Source organism: Scleropages formosus, chromosome 5, assembly GCF_900964775.1.
Source record: "Scleropages formosus chromosome 5, fSclFor1.1, whole genome shotgun sequence".
Taxonomy (NCBI): Eukaryota; Metazoa; Chordata; class Actinopteri; order Osteoglossiformes; family Osteoglossidae; genus Scleropages; species Scleropages formosus.
Window position 1 is genome coordinate 34,134,070 of NC_041810.1, and position 20,327 is coordinate 34,154,396.

Consider the following 20,327-nt stretch of genomic DNA (forward strand, 5'->3'; position numbering starts at 1 on the left):
GATAATACCCCCACAGGCCAGAGGAGGTGCCACTCACTGCCGGTGGCCCAGACCCAAGCACCTGTTCACAATTTGATACTTCCTGAGGTATAAAAGCAGCAAGCGGAGGAGGACAGGTTGCGTATTCTTAATCAGTGGTTTCTGGTGTGGCCTCCTTTGTGGTCAGTAGGTCCCTGGTTTCTCAGTTTGTGGTGTTTATGTTCCAGTTCCGAGTGCCTGTCCTCTACTCCTGCCTCTTGTTCTCCAATCCTGGTCCAATGTTCCCCGTCCGGTATTTCGACTCGCCTCCGTGTACTCACAGATTACGTTTCACTTTCACCTTTGTGCGAATATACTGCGTATCTCTTTGTCCCCCATTTATTGTTTCACCTCCATCCAGTACTGTACAGTTTGCACTGCGCACTTGTAAAACCACTCTGCACGTGGGGTAATTTTACTTTTCGTCCGTGTTCGGACGTAACTGCAACGCATGTCCGTGTCGGACTCATCTCCGGGCAATACAATTTGAATTTCATGGACTACAGCTGAGCAGTAGTTAGAAATACATGTTCTGTACATTTGCCCAGGTAGTAAAGCTCAAACTATAACAAGTTGAATTAAAAAGTGCAGTTTTTGTATAATGGTAACACCGATTCACAAATATATGCATAGAAAAAAGGATAGTGTCTCCTTTTTCAAATATTAATCTGTTTATCTTAAATGCTAATGTTCGGCATACAGCTGTAATATTACTATCGTGATGTGCAGCACCGTTGGTTTGGATGGAGTGAAGAAGGATGCACAGGCAGTGTTCATCTTGAACGTTTTTATGAAGACGGGGACACAGGGAAATGATGCTCTCTGTCCGAGGACCCCATTTCCTCCAAGACCTGTGCTTCTAGCCAGGCTGCCTAGCACCCCTTGGCTCTCCTCACACATGCTGGCAGACAGTCACCCCATCATTTCCCCCAGAAGTGCCCCCAGTTGTTGCACATGCTATTTACAAGTTACCCATGATGCAGCTATTTCCATTAAGCAAGTCTTCCCACCTAGACACAGTAATGTGGGTTGCTGCAATATATTGCATCCAGACATGGTGTTATATTTGGAGGTTGAGTGTATTGTGTTCTTTGTAGAGTTAACAGTGCTGTTTGAGGGTGCTACTAAGGAAGAATATGAGTGGAAACTGTTAAAGTATGCTGATCTGGTGGCAGAGGCAAGGGACTGTGGATAGCAGGCTCATGTGACACTGATAGAGGTAAGTGTTAGAAGGTTTGTGGCTAAATCAGCGATGGCATTGTTGGGGGCGTTTTCATATTAGAGGCTGCTTGTTAAAGGCAGGGGTGAAGGAGCTTTCTGAGGCAGCTGAGAAAGCAAGTCAGTGGTTATGGCTGAAAAGAGAAGTTGGGGTTATAAGTTGGAGGAAGGTGTGTAGTGGTGGAAACTAGTGGCAGGTGGTGAGTAATGGGTAGCAGCTGGTGAAAATTAAGGTGTGACCTTGTTAATTAAGATATCTTAAATTTGTGGAGTGGTGCAGTCACATGTATGGAAGGTTGTGTGGTTAGAAGGTATGTATGGAGCTGTGGTTTAAGTGGTTGAGTTAGGAGTTGCAGTATTTGTTGTAGGTGGGTGGACCTGGGATGCCAGACTGCACTGTTGAGCTTTTGGGGGGGGGTGTCGTGGGCTTAATTCAATGAAATGCTGCCAAAGTGAGGTGCCCACTTGATAAATTCAATGAAATATGCATGTTGGTACTCAGCTGGTTTAGTTGGTGGGTTAGGGTTGGTCTGTGGGTTTGGTTTGATTGGCTCTTCATAGTGTGTGTGTGTTCGTTCGTTCGTTCGTTCGTTGGAGGAGTTGGCTAAGTTTCTTGGTCTCAGGCCGTGGAGATATATGTTGGGTGGTGTTCTCTATGTCTTCATGTTGGTGGGACTGGGTCCTTGTGTACAGCTGCTGGAAAAAAATATGCATGGGGTATAACATCTTTTCCTGTCTATCTTGAATAACTAAACTTTTTTTTTTTTTTTTCTTTTTTTAAAGTGAACAACCAATGATTTAGTATGTGAGGGGGAAAAAAAAACACTTTTTAACAATACAAAACATTTGAATAAAATGCTTAATGAAACAGTTTAAAAACTCAAATGACTAATAGTGTTTTAACAATTTCTGGTGCTTTCTACTTTATTCCCCTAACTGTAGCCTCCAAGGAAATCGCATTGGAGAGTCAGGGGCCAAGGTAATCTCGGATGCTATTAAAACGCAATCTCCAGGTTGCACGGTGGACATATAACAGCCTCTGGACAAGTGAAGAGTGAAGTCTACAAAAGCCAAGGTCATGTCAACATCAGGACTGTTTCGCTAACAGATGCATATATATAATATATATAATATATATATATATATATATATATGATTAATCATCCCATGAGGAGAAAAGGAAGACATGTTAACTTTTAAAGATTCTTGAGACTTAAGTTTTATTGGGTGCATCATATGTCACTTATTGCACAGTTAGTCTCAGAATATTTGTACAATTTTTTTTTTTTTTTTTTTTTTTTTTTTTTTTCTTTTTAAGAAATGGTATTGCAAACTATATTCCAAGGTCTGCATTTTATAAAATAAAAAACTTAATGTTCTCAACCTTATTTAACAGCATCTTTGAAGAGATAATACATTATATCCAATGTAATGCAGCTGAGGTGTATCCCAATACAAGTGTCATAGCAAAGGGTCTGAATACTTATGTCATTGTGATGTTTATTTTTAATAAATGTGCAAAAATTTCTAATCCTGTTGTCATGAGGTACACACATTTTCAGAACCGCTAGTCCCATACGGGGTCACGGGGAACCGGAGCCTACCCGGTAACAGAGGGCGTAAGGCCGGAGGGGGAGGGGACACACCCAGAACGGGACGCCAGTCCATCGCAAGGCACCCCAAGCGGGACTTGAACCGCAGACCCACTGAAGAGCAGGACCCGGTCCAACCCACTGCGCCACCGCGCCACCCTGTCACGAGGTATTCAGTGTAAATTGATGGAAAAATTGATTTAAATAATTTTAGCATAAGGCTGCAATATCCAAAAAAAAATGGAAATATGAAGGGTTCTGAATAGACTGTGTTCTTGACAACTTTACATTTTGTCATTGAGCAGATGCTTTTCTTCAAAGTGACTTCCAGTTAATGCTGTGTAGTGTTATCAGCCCATATGGGTCACTGATCCATATATCAGTGGAAAAAATTCTCTCACATTATGGGTGAACCTGAAAAGCATCTCCTTGGGCTGTTGGAGGACTCGAGTACCTGGAGGAAACCCATACAGATATGGGGAGAACCCGCAAACTCCATATGGACAGAGCAGGGATTAAGTCTACATTCTCTCTCACTATTTAGGCTGCTGTGAGACAGCATCACTACTTGCTGTGCTGCGATGCCACCCTGTTCTAAATCCCATTCTGTTTACAGTCACTTACAGTAAACCCAGGACTGCCTTTTTTCTGTCCAGTTACCGCCATATAATTTTCTTTTCACTTTGCTCTTTTAGTCTGCTGTCGGGGGTGGTGTGGTAGCGCAACAGGTTTGGCCAGGGCATACTCCGGTGGGTCTGGGGTTCAAGTCCCGCTTTGGGGTGCCTTGTGATGGACTGGCGTCCCCTCAGGCCTTGCGCTGCCAGGTTAGGCTCTGGCTCACTGTGTCCCTGCTCGGGACATGCATTTCACACTGTGTGTGTTCTGTTATGGACAGCAAAGTGGTGCATCAGGTAAACCTGGTGCCTCTCCCCTTCTGAGATCTGGGTTCAGATCCTGATTCCACTCTGTGGATTTGCATGTTTGACTTGTATTCATGTTGGTTTTCTCACAATTCATAGACATTTCATTCAGGTAAATGAGTGACTCTGAATTGCTTAGTGTGTGAATAAGCATGTTTATGATTATCCTGAACTGGACCAGGGCCCCATTCAAGTTGAACGTTGTCTTGCGCTGTGGTGGGATAAGTGTAACCCTGCACTGGGCAAGAGACTACTTAGAATGAATTCATTATAACTTTTGTTTTCCAGTTTTTTTCAAATTCTATTTCTCACTGGGTGGCACAGTGGCACAGCGAGTGGCGCTGCTGTTTCACAGTACCTGGGTGGTACAAGAGGACATGGGTTTGATCCCATGATAAGGTGTGTATGGGCTGATAACATTACATAGTTTGTTGAAGTGTCTGCTAAATGTAAATTTTGTCCTTTTATTTGCTTTAGAGTTGAACATCAAATATACCTTTTTCTTTTAAGTGTATTGAGAAACTATACAACACTGTTTTAAATACCTAAAGTTAATTCACATGCAATTACTGTAGTATATACTAGTATGTCTGAAATAATGCATAGAACTATATTGAAATGATTTTATAAGTTTTAAGTAGAGGCTTTCATTTGTGATTTTGCCTTTAAAAAAATGCAAACTTTTTTGCTTTAGGGCTCATTTGGGTGATGGTTTTACTGTGTGACCAAAATTCAAAAGATTTCTGAGAGGTGCTTGTGAGTTGGCACATGGATATGAGACAGCTGAAGTATATGGGAGAAGCTATGTGAAGGATGGAGGGTAGGCTGTGCATACCTTGTGCTGTGCTCAGTGCCACCAAGGTTTGTATTTTGCTTTTTTAAAACGTAGGGTGTTTCAGGGCAATAAGATACTCCATCAATAGCACTGACATCACAGCACCTGACCTGTGCATAGAATTTTATTTATTTTCAAGTTTTCTTGGGCAGTATGATCCTGAAAAGTTCCTCTCAGGTTCTTGGCTGTAGATTTGATTCCAGTTCAGTGTGTATTGAGTTTGCATATGCTTCCTGTGAGTTTCCTTCAAGTGCTTGTGTTTTCACCCACAGTCTGAGGAAATGGGGAATTGAGGATTCTAAATTGCATGTGGTGTCATTTTTATTTTTTACAGAGCGCTCTTCTCACGCAGTGACACAGAGCGCTTTAACACAGGCATACAAAGAAGACAGTCAACTAATGGCTATCATAATGAAGAACTTATTATAGAGCTATAAGTATACCTACTGGCCACCAGGGAAAGGAACAAAAACTCCCAACTGAAGGTTGAGGGAGAAAAAAACCTCTGGGGGTCCACAGGCCAGTGGTTGCCCACCCCTCCTGGGCATTCTAGAAAGTAACAATTTGTAAGCCAGTGTTTAACAAGTAATTATAATATTGGTAAATGGCATCTTGGATGCCCAGCTTGGCATGGAGCTGCTTGATCGTCACAGTAGATGTACATCATCCTCTGTCAGTGTGGGATTCGTCTGTCACCACTCGCCGGCCTGCCTCGGGTCTTATGTAGCGAGGTAGTACTCAACAAGAAGATAGGACAGATAGTAATTTGTTACGTAAGTAAATTTAAAATGCATTTTTGTAAAGGTGATAAATAACCAAGGCAGGTCAAATTACATTACGAGGTGTAATGCCTGAGAGAACATATACGTCTTTAGGGGGGATTTGGAAACAGACGAGGCATTTTTGACGGTAACTGGTAGACTATTCCACAGTTTAGCTGCTCTATAACTAAAGGCACAACCTCCTACTGAGGTCTTATTGATCACAGGTACTTTAAGGTAACCTGCATCTATTGAACGGAGATACCGTCCTGGGATATAAAAATGAATGATCTCACAAAGGTAAGCCATGTATTGCCTTATAGGTCAAAAGTAGGATTTTATAATCAACTCTATAAGAGACCAGGAGCCAATGCAAGGATTTAAGTACCGGTGTTATATGGTCATTTGGGGTGCGGTGATGCAGTGGGTTGGACCACAGTCCTGCTCTCTGGTGGGTCTGGGGTTCGAGTCCCGCTTGGGGTGCCTTGCGATGGACTGGCGTCCTGTCCTGGGTGTGTCCCCTCCCCCTCTGGCCTTACGCCCTGTGTTACCTGGTAGGCTCCGGTTCCCCGTGACCCCGTAGGGGACAAGCGGTTCTGAAAATGTGTGTGTGTGTGTGGGTTATAGGGTCGTACTTCCTAGTTCTAGTAACAATTCTCGCAGCAGCATTTTGTACCAACTGTAGCCTGGATACAGCCTGGTACGGACAACCCGACAATAAAGCATTACCATAATCCGGCCTTATCTAAATGCATGTGTGATTAGTCTAGGATGGGTTGACACTCTTGTCTTGAGTGAACCTTGCCTTACTCCCCATGCTTCCACGGTAGACTGAACCACCACAACCCTGCATTACAACAAGCTGTCATCAGTAATGGCTGAATGGATAGTAAGAAATTTCTCATATCAGTTCTCATATCAAACTACAAAAAGGACACTGCATGAGGATGATGTAAATAAGGACAATAGGCAGCAAAGTGGGTAGAGACATGACCCTCAATGAAACAATCGGAGTTTGAAGCCAACGTCCTTTGAGCAAGGTACTTTAGAACTTCTGCAAGTGCACAGGTAATTGTAAGTAGTTTAGTATACAGTAGCGGGTCTATTCGCACTGCTGGAACTCATCGAAGCAACTCTTTGTGGACCACGCATAGGCATCCCAACATCACCCACATACCTCATGGATAAACACCAAGAATAACCAATCACACAGCAAAATGTTTATGAACTTACATAACTCTATATCTACATCTATGTAAATATCCCCTAAAATGCGATCAGATTTTCATAAGTCCCAAAAAAGAAAACCAAATTAAATAACATACTTAATTTATTCATTGATAAATGAGCCAATGTTGCATATCTCTATGTGGCAAAAGTATGCAACCCTTTGCCTTGTTATACTGCATGACCCACTTTTGCTTGCGTTTCAGTTCAGACATACGTATATACACACTCAGACATTTTCCTGTAGAATTTGCTGGTACAATTCAGAAGTCATAGTTCCATCAATGATGGTAAGCTGTCTTGGTCCAGAAGCAGGCCCAAGGCACCATGTTTCACAGAGGGGGTATGGTTCTTATAGTGAAAGGCAGTGTTTGCCTTTTGCCGAACATAATGCTTCTCATTCAGGTCAAATAATTATATTTTTTGTCTCATCCATAAAACATTCTTCCAAAAGCCTTCTGGCTTATCCAAGTGGTCTTCAAATGGTACATGGGCAGGAATGTTCATTTTGAACAGTAGTGGCTTTTTCCTTGCAACCCTTCTGTGTACACCATTGTTCATGAGTCCACCATCAGGAGAACACTGACATTAGCCAAGTTGAACTCAATTACTTGCATGGCTGCCATTTAATAAGCATCATAGTCAGCAATGGCAATACACAGGACTGCATTTTTTCCCATTTGGTGCTTTATTTGCTTTTGTGGGTACCCTTGTTTTGAACAATAAGGAGTTCAATAGTATATGATAATCCCCATGGCTGCCATGTAAATAAGCATCATAGTCACTTGTGCTGTGTCACTTTCTACCTTCCACTTTGCTTTCTTACTTTTTTGTGTACTTTTTTACTTTCATATTTAATTTTTGTGGTTAATCTGTTTGAGCAATCTCTGGCACAAGAATTTCTTTCGGGATGAATAAAGTTCTATCTTATCTTACTAGTTTCTTATGTTACTCTAGGTTTCTTTGATTTCCCAGACTATTACATGCCCTGCTTTGGGTGTGATCTTCGTTGGCTGACCCTTCCTACTGAGGGTAAGAATGGTGTTGAATTTCCTTCACTTGTATATAGTCTGCCTGACAGTGAACTGGTGTAGCCCAAATTCCTTAGAAATGGTTTTGTAAACGGTGCGGTGGTGCAGTGGGTTGGACTGCAGTCCTGTTCTCCGGTGGGTCTGGGGTTCAAGTCCCGCTTGGGGTGCCTTGTGATGGACTGGCGTCCTGTCCTGGGTGTGTCCCCTTCCCCCTCTGGCCTTACGCCCTGTGTTGCCAGGTGGGCTCCGGTTCCCCGTGACCCCGTAAGGGACAAGCGGTTCTGAAAGTGTGTGTGTGTGTGTGTGTGTGTGTGTGTGTGACCTTTTCCAGCCTGGTCAGCATCAACAACTCTTTGAGGCCCTCAAATCTCTACTGTTAAAGCCAGGATACACTTCCACAAACTTGTGTTGTGAAGATCACACTTTCATAGTGAAGTTGTGACATGGCGCCGGCACGAGGCGATGTGTTGATTGCTTCTCCTCGCAGACTTGTTAGTTTAGTGTATATTATTTTGTTTGTGTCACTGTTCTTCCAGCCAGTTTATTCTCTTATTACTTATGACCGCCAAACACTTTTGCAAATATGTGAAACAATGCGATTAGACGCAATTCTTAACGTTAGAGAGCCAAATTTGCTACCGATGCTCTGCCGCGAACAACATCATGACCGCGTCCCACCTGAGACCACACAGAAGACACGATCTCGGAAATGGGGCTGCAGGGCCAGCGTACAGATGAGAGCAAAACGCCGCAGGCTACGACCTCCGATGCCCAGCGTTTTCCTGTCCAACGTTCAGTCTCTGGACAACAAACTGGACGATCTCAGAGGGCGACTTAAATTCCGAAGAGATTTACGGAACTGCTGTGTTTTCTGCTTTACGGAGACGTGGCTCACTGCCAGCACACCAGACCACGCAGTCCAGCTCGAGGGCTTCTCAATCTAGCGTGCAGATCAAACTAATTCATTGGGGAAAAAGAGAGGGGGTGTATGCTTTCTTATTAACAACGCATGGTGCACAAATGTGGAAGTGATTGCACAGAACTGCACTCAGGGCGTTGAATACCGCCTGATCAAAGGCCAACCGTTCTACCTGCCCAGGGAGTTCTCAGCTCTGCTTATGGCCACAGTTTACATCCCACCCCAAGGGAACACACACAGCGCGCTGAACGAACTGTACCACGTCATCACTAAGTACGAGAACAAGCACCCAGATGGACTGTTCATTATCTCTGGGGACTTTAAAGCCGATTTCAGGAACGTGTACCCCAAGTACCATCAGCACATCACCTGCCCCACCAAAGGCTCAAACACCCTTGACCACTGCTACACTTCACACAAAGGTGCGTACCGCTCCCTACTGCGTCCATACCTCGGGCAGTCAGATCACACCTCAATTCTGCTGCTCCCGGTCTACAAGCAGAAACTGAAGCGAGAGGAACCTGTGATGCACACTGTACAGCGCTGGACACCAGAAGCGGAGGAAAGGCTCCAGGGCTGCTTTGCCTCCGTATACTGAGACATGTTCAGAAACTCATCCTCCAACCTGGACGAGTATGCTACAGTGGTCATGGACTCCATCGGGTTCTGTGTAAATGTCTGCATACCACATAAAACAGCCCGCTCATCCCTCAACGAAAAACCATGGATAACCGCCAAAATAAGATCCGCGCGTGAACTTGCACATTTCAGTCTGGAGACACGGACGTGTGCAAGAAGAGCAAGTACGAGCTCTGCAAAGCCATTGCGAAACAGGACTATAGCAGGAAGGTGGATCACAGTTTAACTGCACTCAAGATGCACGTAGGCTGTGGCAGGGAATCCAAACAGTAACGGATTATAAACCACAAAGGCGGTGATTGACAGGTGCTGCTGCGTCTCTCCCAGACGAATTGAATGCGTTTAATGGCCGAGTTCGAGAACAAAGACCCCCCCCCCCCCCACTGCGCATCCTCACAGTACATGGTAATGCCAGTCTCACCGTCTTTGTGGCACAGGTGAGAAGAACTTTTAGCTGAGTCAACATCCGCAAAGCTGCTGGACCGGACAGAATTTCAGGGCGAGTTTTGAGAACATGCAGTGAGCAACTGGGTACTGTCTTCACGGACATATTTAACACCTCCTTAATTGTACCCACTTGTTTCGAAAACACCACCATCATTCCCGTTCCTAAGAAAAACAAAGTGAGCTGCCTTAATCATTAAGTTAATGGCTATCACCCAGTGGCACTGACCCCCATTGCAATGAAATGCTTTGAGAGGCTGGTGCTGGGACACATTAAGGACACTATCCCAGACACTCTGGACCTACTGCAGTTTGCCTACCGCCACAACAAATCCACTGAAGATGCAATATCACACACACTTCACACCATTCTGTCTCACTTGGATAATAAAAACTGCTATGCAAGGCTATTGTTTGTAGAGTATAGTTCAGCATTTAACAGTTATCCCAACCAAGCTGATCCAGAAACTACTTGGGCTGGGGCTGAGTGCTGCATTGCCTACAAAGAGGAGGTGAGGCTCCTGGCAGAGTGGTGCCAGGACAACAACCTGTCTCTAAACGTCAGTAAAACTAAGGAGCTGGTGATTGACTTCAGGAAATGGTTCAGGCACCCATTGACATAGGAGGGGACATGGTAGAGAGAGACAGCAGCTTTAAATTCCTCGGGGTCACCCTCACTGCCAAACTCACATGGACTAAGCACACAGCATCGACCATCAAAAAGGCCCATCAACGTCTCCACTTCCTCAGGCGTCTGAAGAAAGCCCGGATGTCTACTACAGTCCTCATCATTTTCTACAGGTGTGCTGTGGAGTCCATCCTCAGAGGGTGTATTACATCCTGGGGTGGCAGCTGCTCCATACAGGACAAGAAAGCCCTACAGAGGGTGGTCAAAACAGCTGAGGAAATCATCGGCACACAGCTACCAGCAGTTGAGGACACCTACAGCACACGCTGCCTCAGAAAGACAATACGCATCATCAGAGATCATAGTCCTCCTCACGGGCATTCTTCCCTGCCATCTGCAAAACGGCTTAGGTCTATTCGAACCTGCACAGCTAGGGACAGGAACAGCTTTACCCCACTTCTGTAAGACTATACAACACTAACCAATGTGCCACCTTTAGTAACTAAAGTTGGACTGCTCCACCCAAGCGCATTGGTAAATTACACTGTCACTTCACGCATTCTCATTCTCTCGTTCTGAGTTCTGACTGTTACCATTATTGTTACTACTGTTACCATTATTTATTGTTATTGCTGTCACTGCTGCTATTATTTACTGTCATTGACACTTTTGTTTGTCATTGTTTTGTTTGTGCAGTATTCCTATTGTCCTTGCCCATAGTCTGTGGAGAAGCAGTCAGGAAGATTTTCATGATACATGTACATGGTACTTGTATCTATGATAATAAACTTGAAACTTGAAGGCTCAGATTTCTGTTCTTTAAATAAGGCAGACTCCTGTCATCCCATTGATTGAAACACCTGACTCTAATTTCCCTTCAAATGAACTTATAATCCTAGAGGTTCACATACTACTTCCACACACAGGTGTGTAAAATCAGATAGGCACACACATTTTCAGAACCACTTGTCCCATACGCGGTCGCGGGGAACCGGAGCCTACCCGGTAACACAGGGCGTAAGGCCAGAGGGGGAGAGGGGGACACACCCAGGATGGGACGCCAGTCCATCGCAAGGCACCTCCAGCGGGACTCGAACCCCAGACCCACCGGAGAGCAGGACTGTGGTCCAAAAAAAAAAGGGGCGGGGGGTGGTCCTGGGCCCTTTATCGGTGTCTCAAATGTTCGTACTGTGCCTGTGTGTCGTTCTTCGCCCTATCCAAATCCAGAGTGCACCGCTCCACATTGGTGTTAGCTGGGGGATGGGGCAGGACCATGAAAGGCTGGGATGGGATGGGGTGGGGACCATGAGAGGCTGAGTCCAGGAACTGTGGAATACCAAAAATGAAGGACGGGAAGCTGGTGCGAAGAGAGAAAGCTTGGGGCGCTAAGAAGGCTGGGGCGGCTAGATTGATGCACAAGTGCTGGAGGAAAAGGGGTCCTCAGACCAACAGCATTATTTCCCTGTGTTCCGGTGTTCTATAAATATTCGTCATGAACGCTGCCTGTGCTTCTTTTTTCTCCCTATCCGAACCCAGAATGCATTGCGCCACAAATGGTGGTAAAGAAACAAACTTCACTTAAGAGTCACACGTCTTCATCTAAGTGTCTCTTTGTGCTAATGTAATGTACACATTGTATTTTCTGTGAGATGTACGTCGGTTTGGAGAAAAACATCTGCTACAGGAATAATTGTAAATGTAATTTATGTAAATGTGTGTGTGTGTGTGTGTGTAATTTATGTACAGTATTAAATTTATAAATTTACTCTCCACTTTATTCTGCAGTACATCGCTACTACCACCAGGGGGAGAAAGTGCGAAACTGTCAGGAACCGGAAGCAGCTTTAACGTGTTTCTCCTTGGAGAGAACCGAAGAATGGCTTACTGACAAGTGTAGTCCGTGTTACAATAAATAAAGACTAAATACGATTTTGGAACTGCACACCTTTAAAGAGAAAAATGAAACGGGATGTCAGAATTTTATTGCTTGGGGAACGTGAGTTCATTCATCAATCATTATCTACGTGTTAGTGTAAAACTTTTTGGGGGTAGCTAGCAGCAGCAGCTAACGAGCAGACTCGTGTGTGACAAAAATGAAACATGTTTATGATGTTACCCAACTAATGTACGAAAAACCGCAGTGCACAGACACGGCGGTGTAAAATTAGGTGCTTTCTACTTCAGTGGATTAGCGAAACAAGCAATTTTAGCACGTTTCGTGTTTCCAGCTCTGCGCGCCGTGCGCCGAGAGAAAGTTATTATTTACACATGTCATGAAAAAATAAATAAAAATTGCACGAAATCAGCAAACTCGTACGTGGTTCGCACTAGTCTAGTGCTGCGTTCATTTAGCGTCGTGCAGCGTGAGCTGAGACTGCAGTCACTTCCACACGGAAGGACAGACAGAGAGAGACGGTGTGGTATCGAGGCACAACTACTTGAAGTTGGCATCAACAGCACAGTGTCCGGAACGATGAGAAAACCCCTTTTTATTTCTAGCACTGACACTATGCATAGCATAGTGCAGGAAAGTAAGGTGCCACACAAGTTTTTAGGCATTTATTTTACATTTAGTTTGTCAGACACTTTTCTCCAAGCCTACAGTACATGCATCTCAAAAAATACAATGTGTTCATTACATTATCAGAAAGAGAGACTTTATGATTCTTAAGTGCAGTTAGTTTCTTTACACCAGATGAACCAATGTTCATCACACGAGTAGTTACATAAAACTTTATCCAAGTATCCACGATTCTTGATCACCTTCCTAGATATATATATATATATATGTTTAGAGATACATATAAACATTTACGTTACATTACAAGAGTAGCTGTGTAAAGGTTTATCCGGGCATAAAGTTAAAGTTGTAGTGCATGAACATTTACACATTACGTGAACTTAAGAGTTCATGAGCAAAGTGAGTCTGGAAGAGGTGAGTTTTTAGACCCTTTTTTAAATGTGGACAGAGATTCAGCAGTTTTGAGTGAGAGGGGGAAGTTGTTTTCGCCAAAACCGAGAACCTCCCTGCGATAGATTTCATGTGTTGGGACCACCTAGTGGGCAGATGTGGAAGAGTGTAGCAGTTTGGTTGGGGTGTAGCGGATGATCAGGTCTTGTAGATATCTGGGAGCAGTTTTGATGACATGGTGCTTGTAATAAGCTCATAGTGTCTGACACATGTGCAGTGTGTGCAGGGGTGGAAGAACAACATTTTAGAAACTTCTTGGCTCAACTTGGCCTCCAGTTTATTCTTTTTTTCCCCGTGAGTGCAGCTAAGGTTGGGAAGACGTCCCTCATCATGTCTCTTGTTGGGGAGGAATTCCCAGAGGAGGTCAGTACCCGCAAGGGCATATTTACTACCTTTTTGGTGCTTCAGTTGTGGTGAGACTTTTTCCACCCGTTGCAGAACCTGTAGTGTACATGCTTTACTTAAAATTTTTAGGAGAAAAGTGATTGCTAAATGAATAAACGTAATTCGTAAATATAAAATAATACTGATTTGTGTGGAAAGGATGGCTGTACAGTTCTTGTGCATCATCAGAAAACTAACAACTGTGACAAACACCTATTTGTGTTATTTTAAGTTCCAGTATTTGTAGTTTTGTTTGCTGTTAATGCATATTATATAAATGTTATTTTTGCATTTTGAATCTTTAGTTTCAGTAAGATGTTACTGAAATTAATTATGGCGAATTATATTGGTAGGAATGTTTGAACAGGGAGCTACACATGGTAGTTTTGTTTGATTTGGGCTATGAAACGCAGTCTTGAAACCTCTGGTGCCTTTAGGTGCCCCTTCGTGCTGAAGAAATAACCATCCCTGCTGATGTCACGCCAGAGAAGATTCCAACACACATTGTTGATTACTCAGGTAAATCACACATGTTGCCTGTGGTCACAAAGTAGAGGGATTTTGAAGTCACCTTGGGCAGTGTGCTAATGTGAGGACACTTTACTGCTTTCTCACTAACAAGTTACAGAGATAAGGTTATGAAGACTGCTTTCTGAGTTACAGCTTATGAATACATACAGTCATATGCAGACAAGTTCTGGAATAAATAAATTGCTGTAGCTAAGACGTCAGCCATGGAGTTATCAGTTAGATGATCAAACTGAGGCAAGGATCCAGTAATGAAGTAAATTTATTACAATGATTTAGAAAACAACGTGGTACTGTGAGAAACCACATTGTGTAACACAGAAGTTCAAGGAGAAGTGAAGGGATGGGTCATAAGATGGGAGAAAATCAGAAGACTGCTGACAAGACTGATGCTGACTAGAAGCTCACTCCACAGTTTGGGAATTAGAGGAGGAGCAATCCATTCTAGGGTGACTGTCTTAATGGGGACAGCTGATGTGCAGTGTAGTGATTAGAGCTGCTGTCTATAGGCCCAAAGGTCACAGGGTTGAATCCTACCTCCAGCTATAGTACCCTTGAGCAAGGTACTTACCCTAAGTTGCTCCAGGGAAATTACCCAGCTATATAAATGGATAAATAATTGTAACCTGGGGGTGCAATGATGCAGCAAGTTTGACTGGGTCCAGCTCTCCGGTGGGTCTGGGGTTCGAGTCTCGCTTGGGGTACCCTTGTGATGGACTGGCGTCCCGTCCTGGGTGTGTCCCCTCCCCCTCCAGCCTTGCATGCTGTGTTGCTGGGTTAGGCTCCGGTTTGCCGCAACCCCGCTTGGGACAAGTGGTTTCAGTGTGTGTGTGTGTGTGTGTGTGTGTGTGTGTGTAATTGTAACCTTAACATTGTAAGTTGCTTAGAGAAAAGCATCAGCTAAGTGAGTAAATGTAAATGTAATGTAAATGTTGGCTGACCTTAAACCTTGTCTTGCTGTAAAAGGGTGCGAGAGGAGTTGTGTATCTGTAGTAAGGACTATTTTGACAAGCTACAGTGCTCTGAATGTGCAGGGGAGGACAGGTATTAGATGATGGAGGACCTGTCAGTGTTGAGTTGTAGGAGCCTTACCTGAAGAGGTGTTAAGTGGGTGACACAGCACGGTGGCAGAGCAAGTAGCACTGCTCTCTTGCAGTGCCTTGGTGGTGCGAAAAGACGCGGGTTCAATTCTTGCTAAGTCTGTGTGCAGTTTGGATGTTCTCTCCATGTCCGCGTGGGTTTCCTCCCACAGTCCAAAGACATGCTGTTTAGGTTTATCCATAGTGTGTGACAGAGAGTGTGTTCTGCTGATGTATGGATGAGTGACCCATTCTAAGAAGTGCATCTAGCAGTGTAAGTCACCTTGGTGAGTAAGGTGTTTGGGCTGATAACACTATATTGTAAGTCACTTTGGAGAAAAGCATCTGCTAAATAAATAAATGGAAATTTAATGTAAGTGGTGCACTAATTTTGTGAAGCTAAATGCAGCAGATCTGGACCACTGAAGAACTAATGTATAATGTAAAAGGTAAGAGATTTGTCCAGTGTCTTGCCAAAGGTTTTTTACAGGACAGGTATTGTCATAAAGATTGCTTTTAATGGGAGGTATTAATATAGGGATTAGCACAGTTTATAAGTGAATTTTCTGTGTGATGGTCCCATATTTATAATGAGATGTCTGAGAGTCAATTTGAAATCTTGTTTAAAACCCAAGTTCAAAGAAGGTAATGAAATGATTTGTCCATTATAAGGATAAAGGTGATAGAAGAACCTAAGGAGTGAATGTAAAGAGACGCTACGAGGTCTGCTCAACTTTGATGTACACCTGTGGAGCTCTTTCAGTAGCTAAATTTTTGGCTCAGTACATTTTTGTATTTTTTTGTTTGTTTGTTGACATTTCATGTATCATCTGGGATGATGGTCTAGAAGACAGAGAGACTGTGTTCTCCTCCATCAAAGAATATGCTTTTGTCTTGCAGAAAGTGAGCAGAATGATGAGCTGTTACAAGAAGAAATTGTGAAGGTAAGAGTGATTTTGAGCTTTTGCTGACACACCACAGCCTAGACAGACAAGATGCTGCAGATTGATCTTCACTTTGTCATATCTCCTTCTTGAGGGTGCATTCAAAGGATTAATTGCTGCTACTAGAGATTTCAGTTATTGCCTGAAAATTATTAGAATACTAATTACTGTTAATGTAAAATTTCATGTCTTAAATAGTGGAGTTAGATTTGCAGTGGTGGAAAATAACAAATGCATGGAACCCTAAGTTTTCTAATTTACTGTAAAATGACTATGTAATGTATAGCCTTTGCTTCATTTAGTTTAGATATGACTTTTCCCCCATCTTTAATCATTTATTGGATGATTTGAGTAATGTAACACATTCCAGAAAACTAACTTTGTATTTTGCTTTCTGAAGGCTAACGTTGTCTGCATGGTGTATGACGTCACCAAGGAAGACACAATAGAGAAGGTAACTAGACTAGCACAAGGATGCAACAGGCTTATGCTTGCCTCACATTCAGATAGTTTTATTAACTTTCTTCCCAGGATGGGGGGGGGCGGGTGTATTTGTGACAAAGTTAACTAGGTTTTTCATAAACTTCTGTAAGATTTGTTATTGTGTATCTCAAATTACAGCAAAACTGGAGTAAAATGGGACTTTTGTAAGTACTGTATTGTGTATTTTGATTTGGATGAAGCTATACAGATAAATAGCAGTAAAGCAGTTGTTACAAATGTCTTCCAACATAATCTAAATTATTGGAGGGAAAAAAACCCCTACTTTATTTACAAACCCCATTTCCAGAAAAGTTGGGACACTTTCTAAAAATGCAATAAAAACTAAAAACTAATCTGTTCATTCACTTGAACCTTTATTTAACAGACAAAAGGACAAAGAAAAGATTTTCAGTGTTTTCACTGATGAACTTAATTCTGTTTGTTAAATATAAACAAGTTTAGAAATTGCTGCCTGCAACACATTCAAAACAGTTGGAACAAAGGAATGTTTACTACTGGGTCACATTACCTTTTCTTTTAATTACACTTTGTAATCGTTTGGGAACTGAAGAAATCAGTTGTTGCAGTTTTTCAAGTGGAATTTTTGCCCATTCTTGCTGTATGCAAGACTTGAGCTGCTCAACAGTCCGTGGTTGCCATTGTCTGATTCTCCTCTTTGTGATGCACCATACATTTTCAATAGGAAACAGATCTGGACTGCAGGCAGGCCAGTCAAGCACACACACTCTGTGTCCACAAAGCCACCCTGTTGTAACATGTCCAGAATAAGGCCTGGCACTGTCTTGCTGAAATAACCATTGACTTCCTTGATGGCAGTATATGTCTCTCTAAAATCCCAATATATGCCTCCATGTAAATGGTACCTTCACACATATACGCAATTCACCCATGCCGTGTGCACTGATGGACCCCCATACCATCACAGTTGCTGGCTTTTGCATCTTTTACTGCTAATAGTCTGGATGGTTCTTTTCGTCTTTGGCACGGAGAACTCAACATCCATTTTTCCCGAAAACAAGCTGAAACGTGGACTCATCTGACCACAGCACACGTTGCCACGGCCTTTCAGTCCATTTAAGATGAGCTCAGGCCCAGAGATCTTGGCAGCATTTCTGCGTAGAACTGATGTATGTCTTTCTCCTTGCATAATAGAGTTTCAGGTTGCATTTCTGAATGCAGCAGCGGACTGTGTTAAGTGACAATGGTTTGCTGAAGTACTCCCGAGTCTATGTGGCTATATTTATCACAGTAGCATGATGGTTTCTCATGCAATGCCATCTAAGGGCTCGAAGGTCACCCGTATTCATTAGTGGTTTCCGGCCTTGCCCTTTACGCGCTGAGATTTCTCAGGATTCTATTGATCATTTCATGGTTACATGAATATTATGTACTGTAGATGATGAAAGACCTAAATTCTTTGCAATCCTGCATTGAGAAATGTTCTTTTTGAACTGATTCTCTCACGACGTTTGGCGCAATGTGGTGAGCCACGACCCATCCTTGTCTGCAAAGACCGTCTCTTTGGTGGATGCTCCTTTTAGACCCAGTCATGATACCCTCACCAGTTATCAGTTCACCTGCTTATTGTATAATCTTTCAAAATGGTGTTACTTGAATATTCTATAAACTTTCACTCTTATTTTGCCTCTGTCCCAACATTTTTGGAGTGTGTTGAAGTTCAAATTCAAAATTTGCTTATATTTACAAAATACAATCAAGCTGGTCAGCCAAAACATTAAAAGTAATTTATTTGTACTTTTGTCAGTTAAATAAAGGTTCAAGAGAATTAACAACTCACAAATTCTTTTTTTAATTGCATTTTAGAAAATATCCCAACTTTTCTGGAAATGGGGTTTGTAATAAGAATGGGTTAGGTCTCTATAATTTCCTCACTTTAGTTGTTTTTAAGTTCTTTGTGTCTTTGTATGACATTTCATATACACAACTGCTGAATACCTCAATATACACAGCATTTAAATAAGATCAAAATGTCATGGAGGAAACAGTGAAGACAGAAGTAGAAAGCACTGAATATATTTTTTCATTTTTTGAGGATTATTTGAGAATGAAATTTGCACTTTTAACTTCACAACAACCTCAAGAGTAAAAGTTGATTAACAGGAAATACATTTTTGTTTGTTTTAAGTAATGGTGCTATTTTTATCTGAAGTGTTATTCATTAGTTAATCATTTAGCTGAGTTGAGAGTTTAATCTGGTACAGTCTTCGTGGAGTTTGCATGTTCTCTCATATTTGAATCCTCTGGATCCTCTGGTTGCCACCTATAGTCCAAAGATATATTACAGGTGAATTAGTTAAACTAAATTACCCATGGTGTATGCATTTGTTACATTGATCTGTTGTTCGTTTAATAATAATTAAAGGATGACTTGAATTTCTTTTTGTTTTTTTTAAAGATCCGAACTAAATGGATCCCCTTAGTGAATGGAGGAGTAGAGAGGGGGAATAAGTGAGTACCTGTAGTGCTTGTTTTTTTTTGGTTAAAATTTTTGACAAGGTACATTTCTTTTCCTTTGACAGGTTTTCATGTTTAGGAAGCTTTATTATTAAGAATATAAAGGATGCATGATATTATTATTAAGAATATGGTATTATAACAAGTGAATGGTTATTGTTGAAATGGACTGACTTTGTTTATAAAATAATGAAAGTTACATTTACACTTAACGTTTATTCATTTAGGAGACGCTTTTCTCCGAAGCAACGTACATCTTACAAGAAAATACAAACACAGGGTTGAAAATTCTGTTGCACTGTTGCCACGTCCTCTGAATATCACATTAGGAAATGCGTATTCAACAGTATGTATAAATCCAATTCCGAAAAAGCTGGGACACTGTGTAAAATGTAAATAAAAACAGAATGCAATGATTTGCAAATCTCATAAACCGATATTTTATTCACAATAGAACATAGAAAATATATCAAATGTTTAAACTGAGGAAATGTACCATTTTAAGGAAAAAATAAGGTAATTTTGAATTTGATGGCAGCAACACATCAAAAAAGTTGGGACAGGGCCATGCTTACCACTGTGTAGCATCCCCTCTTCTTTTAACAACTGTCCGTATACGTCTGGGAACTGAGGAGACCAGTTGCTGGAGTTTTGGGAGAGGAATGTTGTCCCATTCATGTCTGATATAGGATTCTATATATGAGCTTTGGCCCAGAGAAGACGGCAACGTTTCTGGATCATGTTCACATATGGCTTCTTCTTTGCATGATAGAACTTTAACCTGCATTTGTGCATGGCATGGCGAACTGTGTTCACAGACAGTTATTTCTGGAGGTGTTTCTGAGCCCATGCAGTGATTTCCATTACAGAATCATGCCTATTTTTAATGCAGTGCCGCTTGAGGGCCCAAAGATCACGGGCATCCAATATTGATTTTCACCCTTGTCCCTTGCGCACAGACATTTCTCCAGTTTCTCGGAATCTTTTGATGATAGTATGTACTGTAGATGATGAGATATTCAAAGTCTTCACAATTTTACGTTGAGGAACATTATTCTGAAATTGTTCCACAATTTGTAGACGCAGTTTTTCGCAGATGGTGAACCTCTGCCCATCTTTACTTCTGAGAGACTCTGCCTCTCTAAAATACTCTTGTTATACCCAATCATGTTACTGACCTGTTGCCAATTAACCTAATTAGTTGCAAAAT

At 42.2% G+C, this 20,327-nt stretch overlaps 2 protein-coding genes across 3 annotated transcripts in view; both read left to right on the forward strand.

Moving 5' to 3' along the window:
• nlrc3 (NLR family, CARD domain containing 3) overlaps positions 1-2,367 on the forward strand; it is a 28,744-nt gene extending 26,377 nt beyond the window's left edge. The window contains exon 20 of the mRNA XM_018749757.2: positions 2,179-2,367. Coding sequence (XP_018605273.2) covers positions 2,179-2,269 — 91 coding nt within the window. The 3' untranslated portion in view covers positions 2,270-2,367. The remainder of the gene's footprint in view (positions 1-2,178) is intronic.
• Positions 2,368-2,978: 611 nt separating this feature from the next.
• Positions 2,979-20,327, forward strand: part of rhot2 (ras homolog family member T2) — a 37,190-nt gene continuing 19,841 nt past the window's right edge. Inside the window, exons 1-6 of one of the 2 annotated variants that reach the window (XM_018749748.2) lie at positions 11,992-12,228; positions 13,508-13,566; positions 14,025-14,106; positions 16,095-16,138; positions 16,539-16,592; positions 19,059-19,111. In XM_018749748.2, coding sequence (XP_018605264.1) covers positions 12,192-12,228; positions 13,508-13,566; positions 14,025-14,106; positions 16,095-16,138; positions 16,539-16,592; positions 19,059-19,111 — 329 coding nt within the window. In that variant the 5' untranslated portion in view covers positions 11,992-12,191. Of the gene's footprint in view, positions 2,998-11,991; positions 12,229-13,507; positions 13,567-14,024; positions 14,107-16,094; positions 16,139-16,538; positions 16,593-19,058; positions 19,112-20,327 lie in introns of those variants that run through there. The other variant, XM_029252083.1, reaches the window with a different exon arrangement.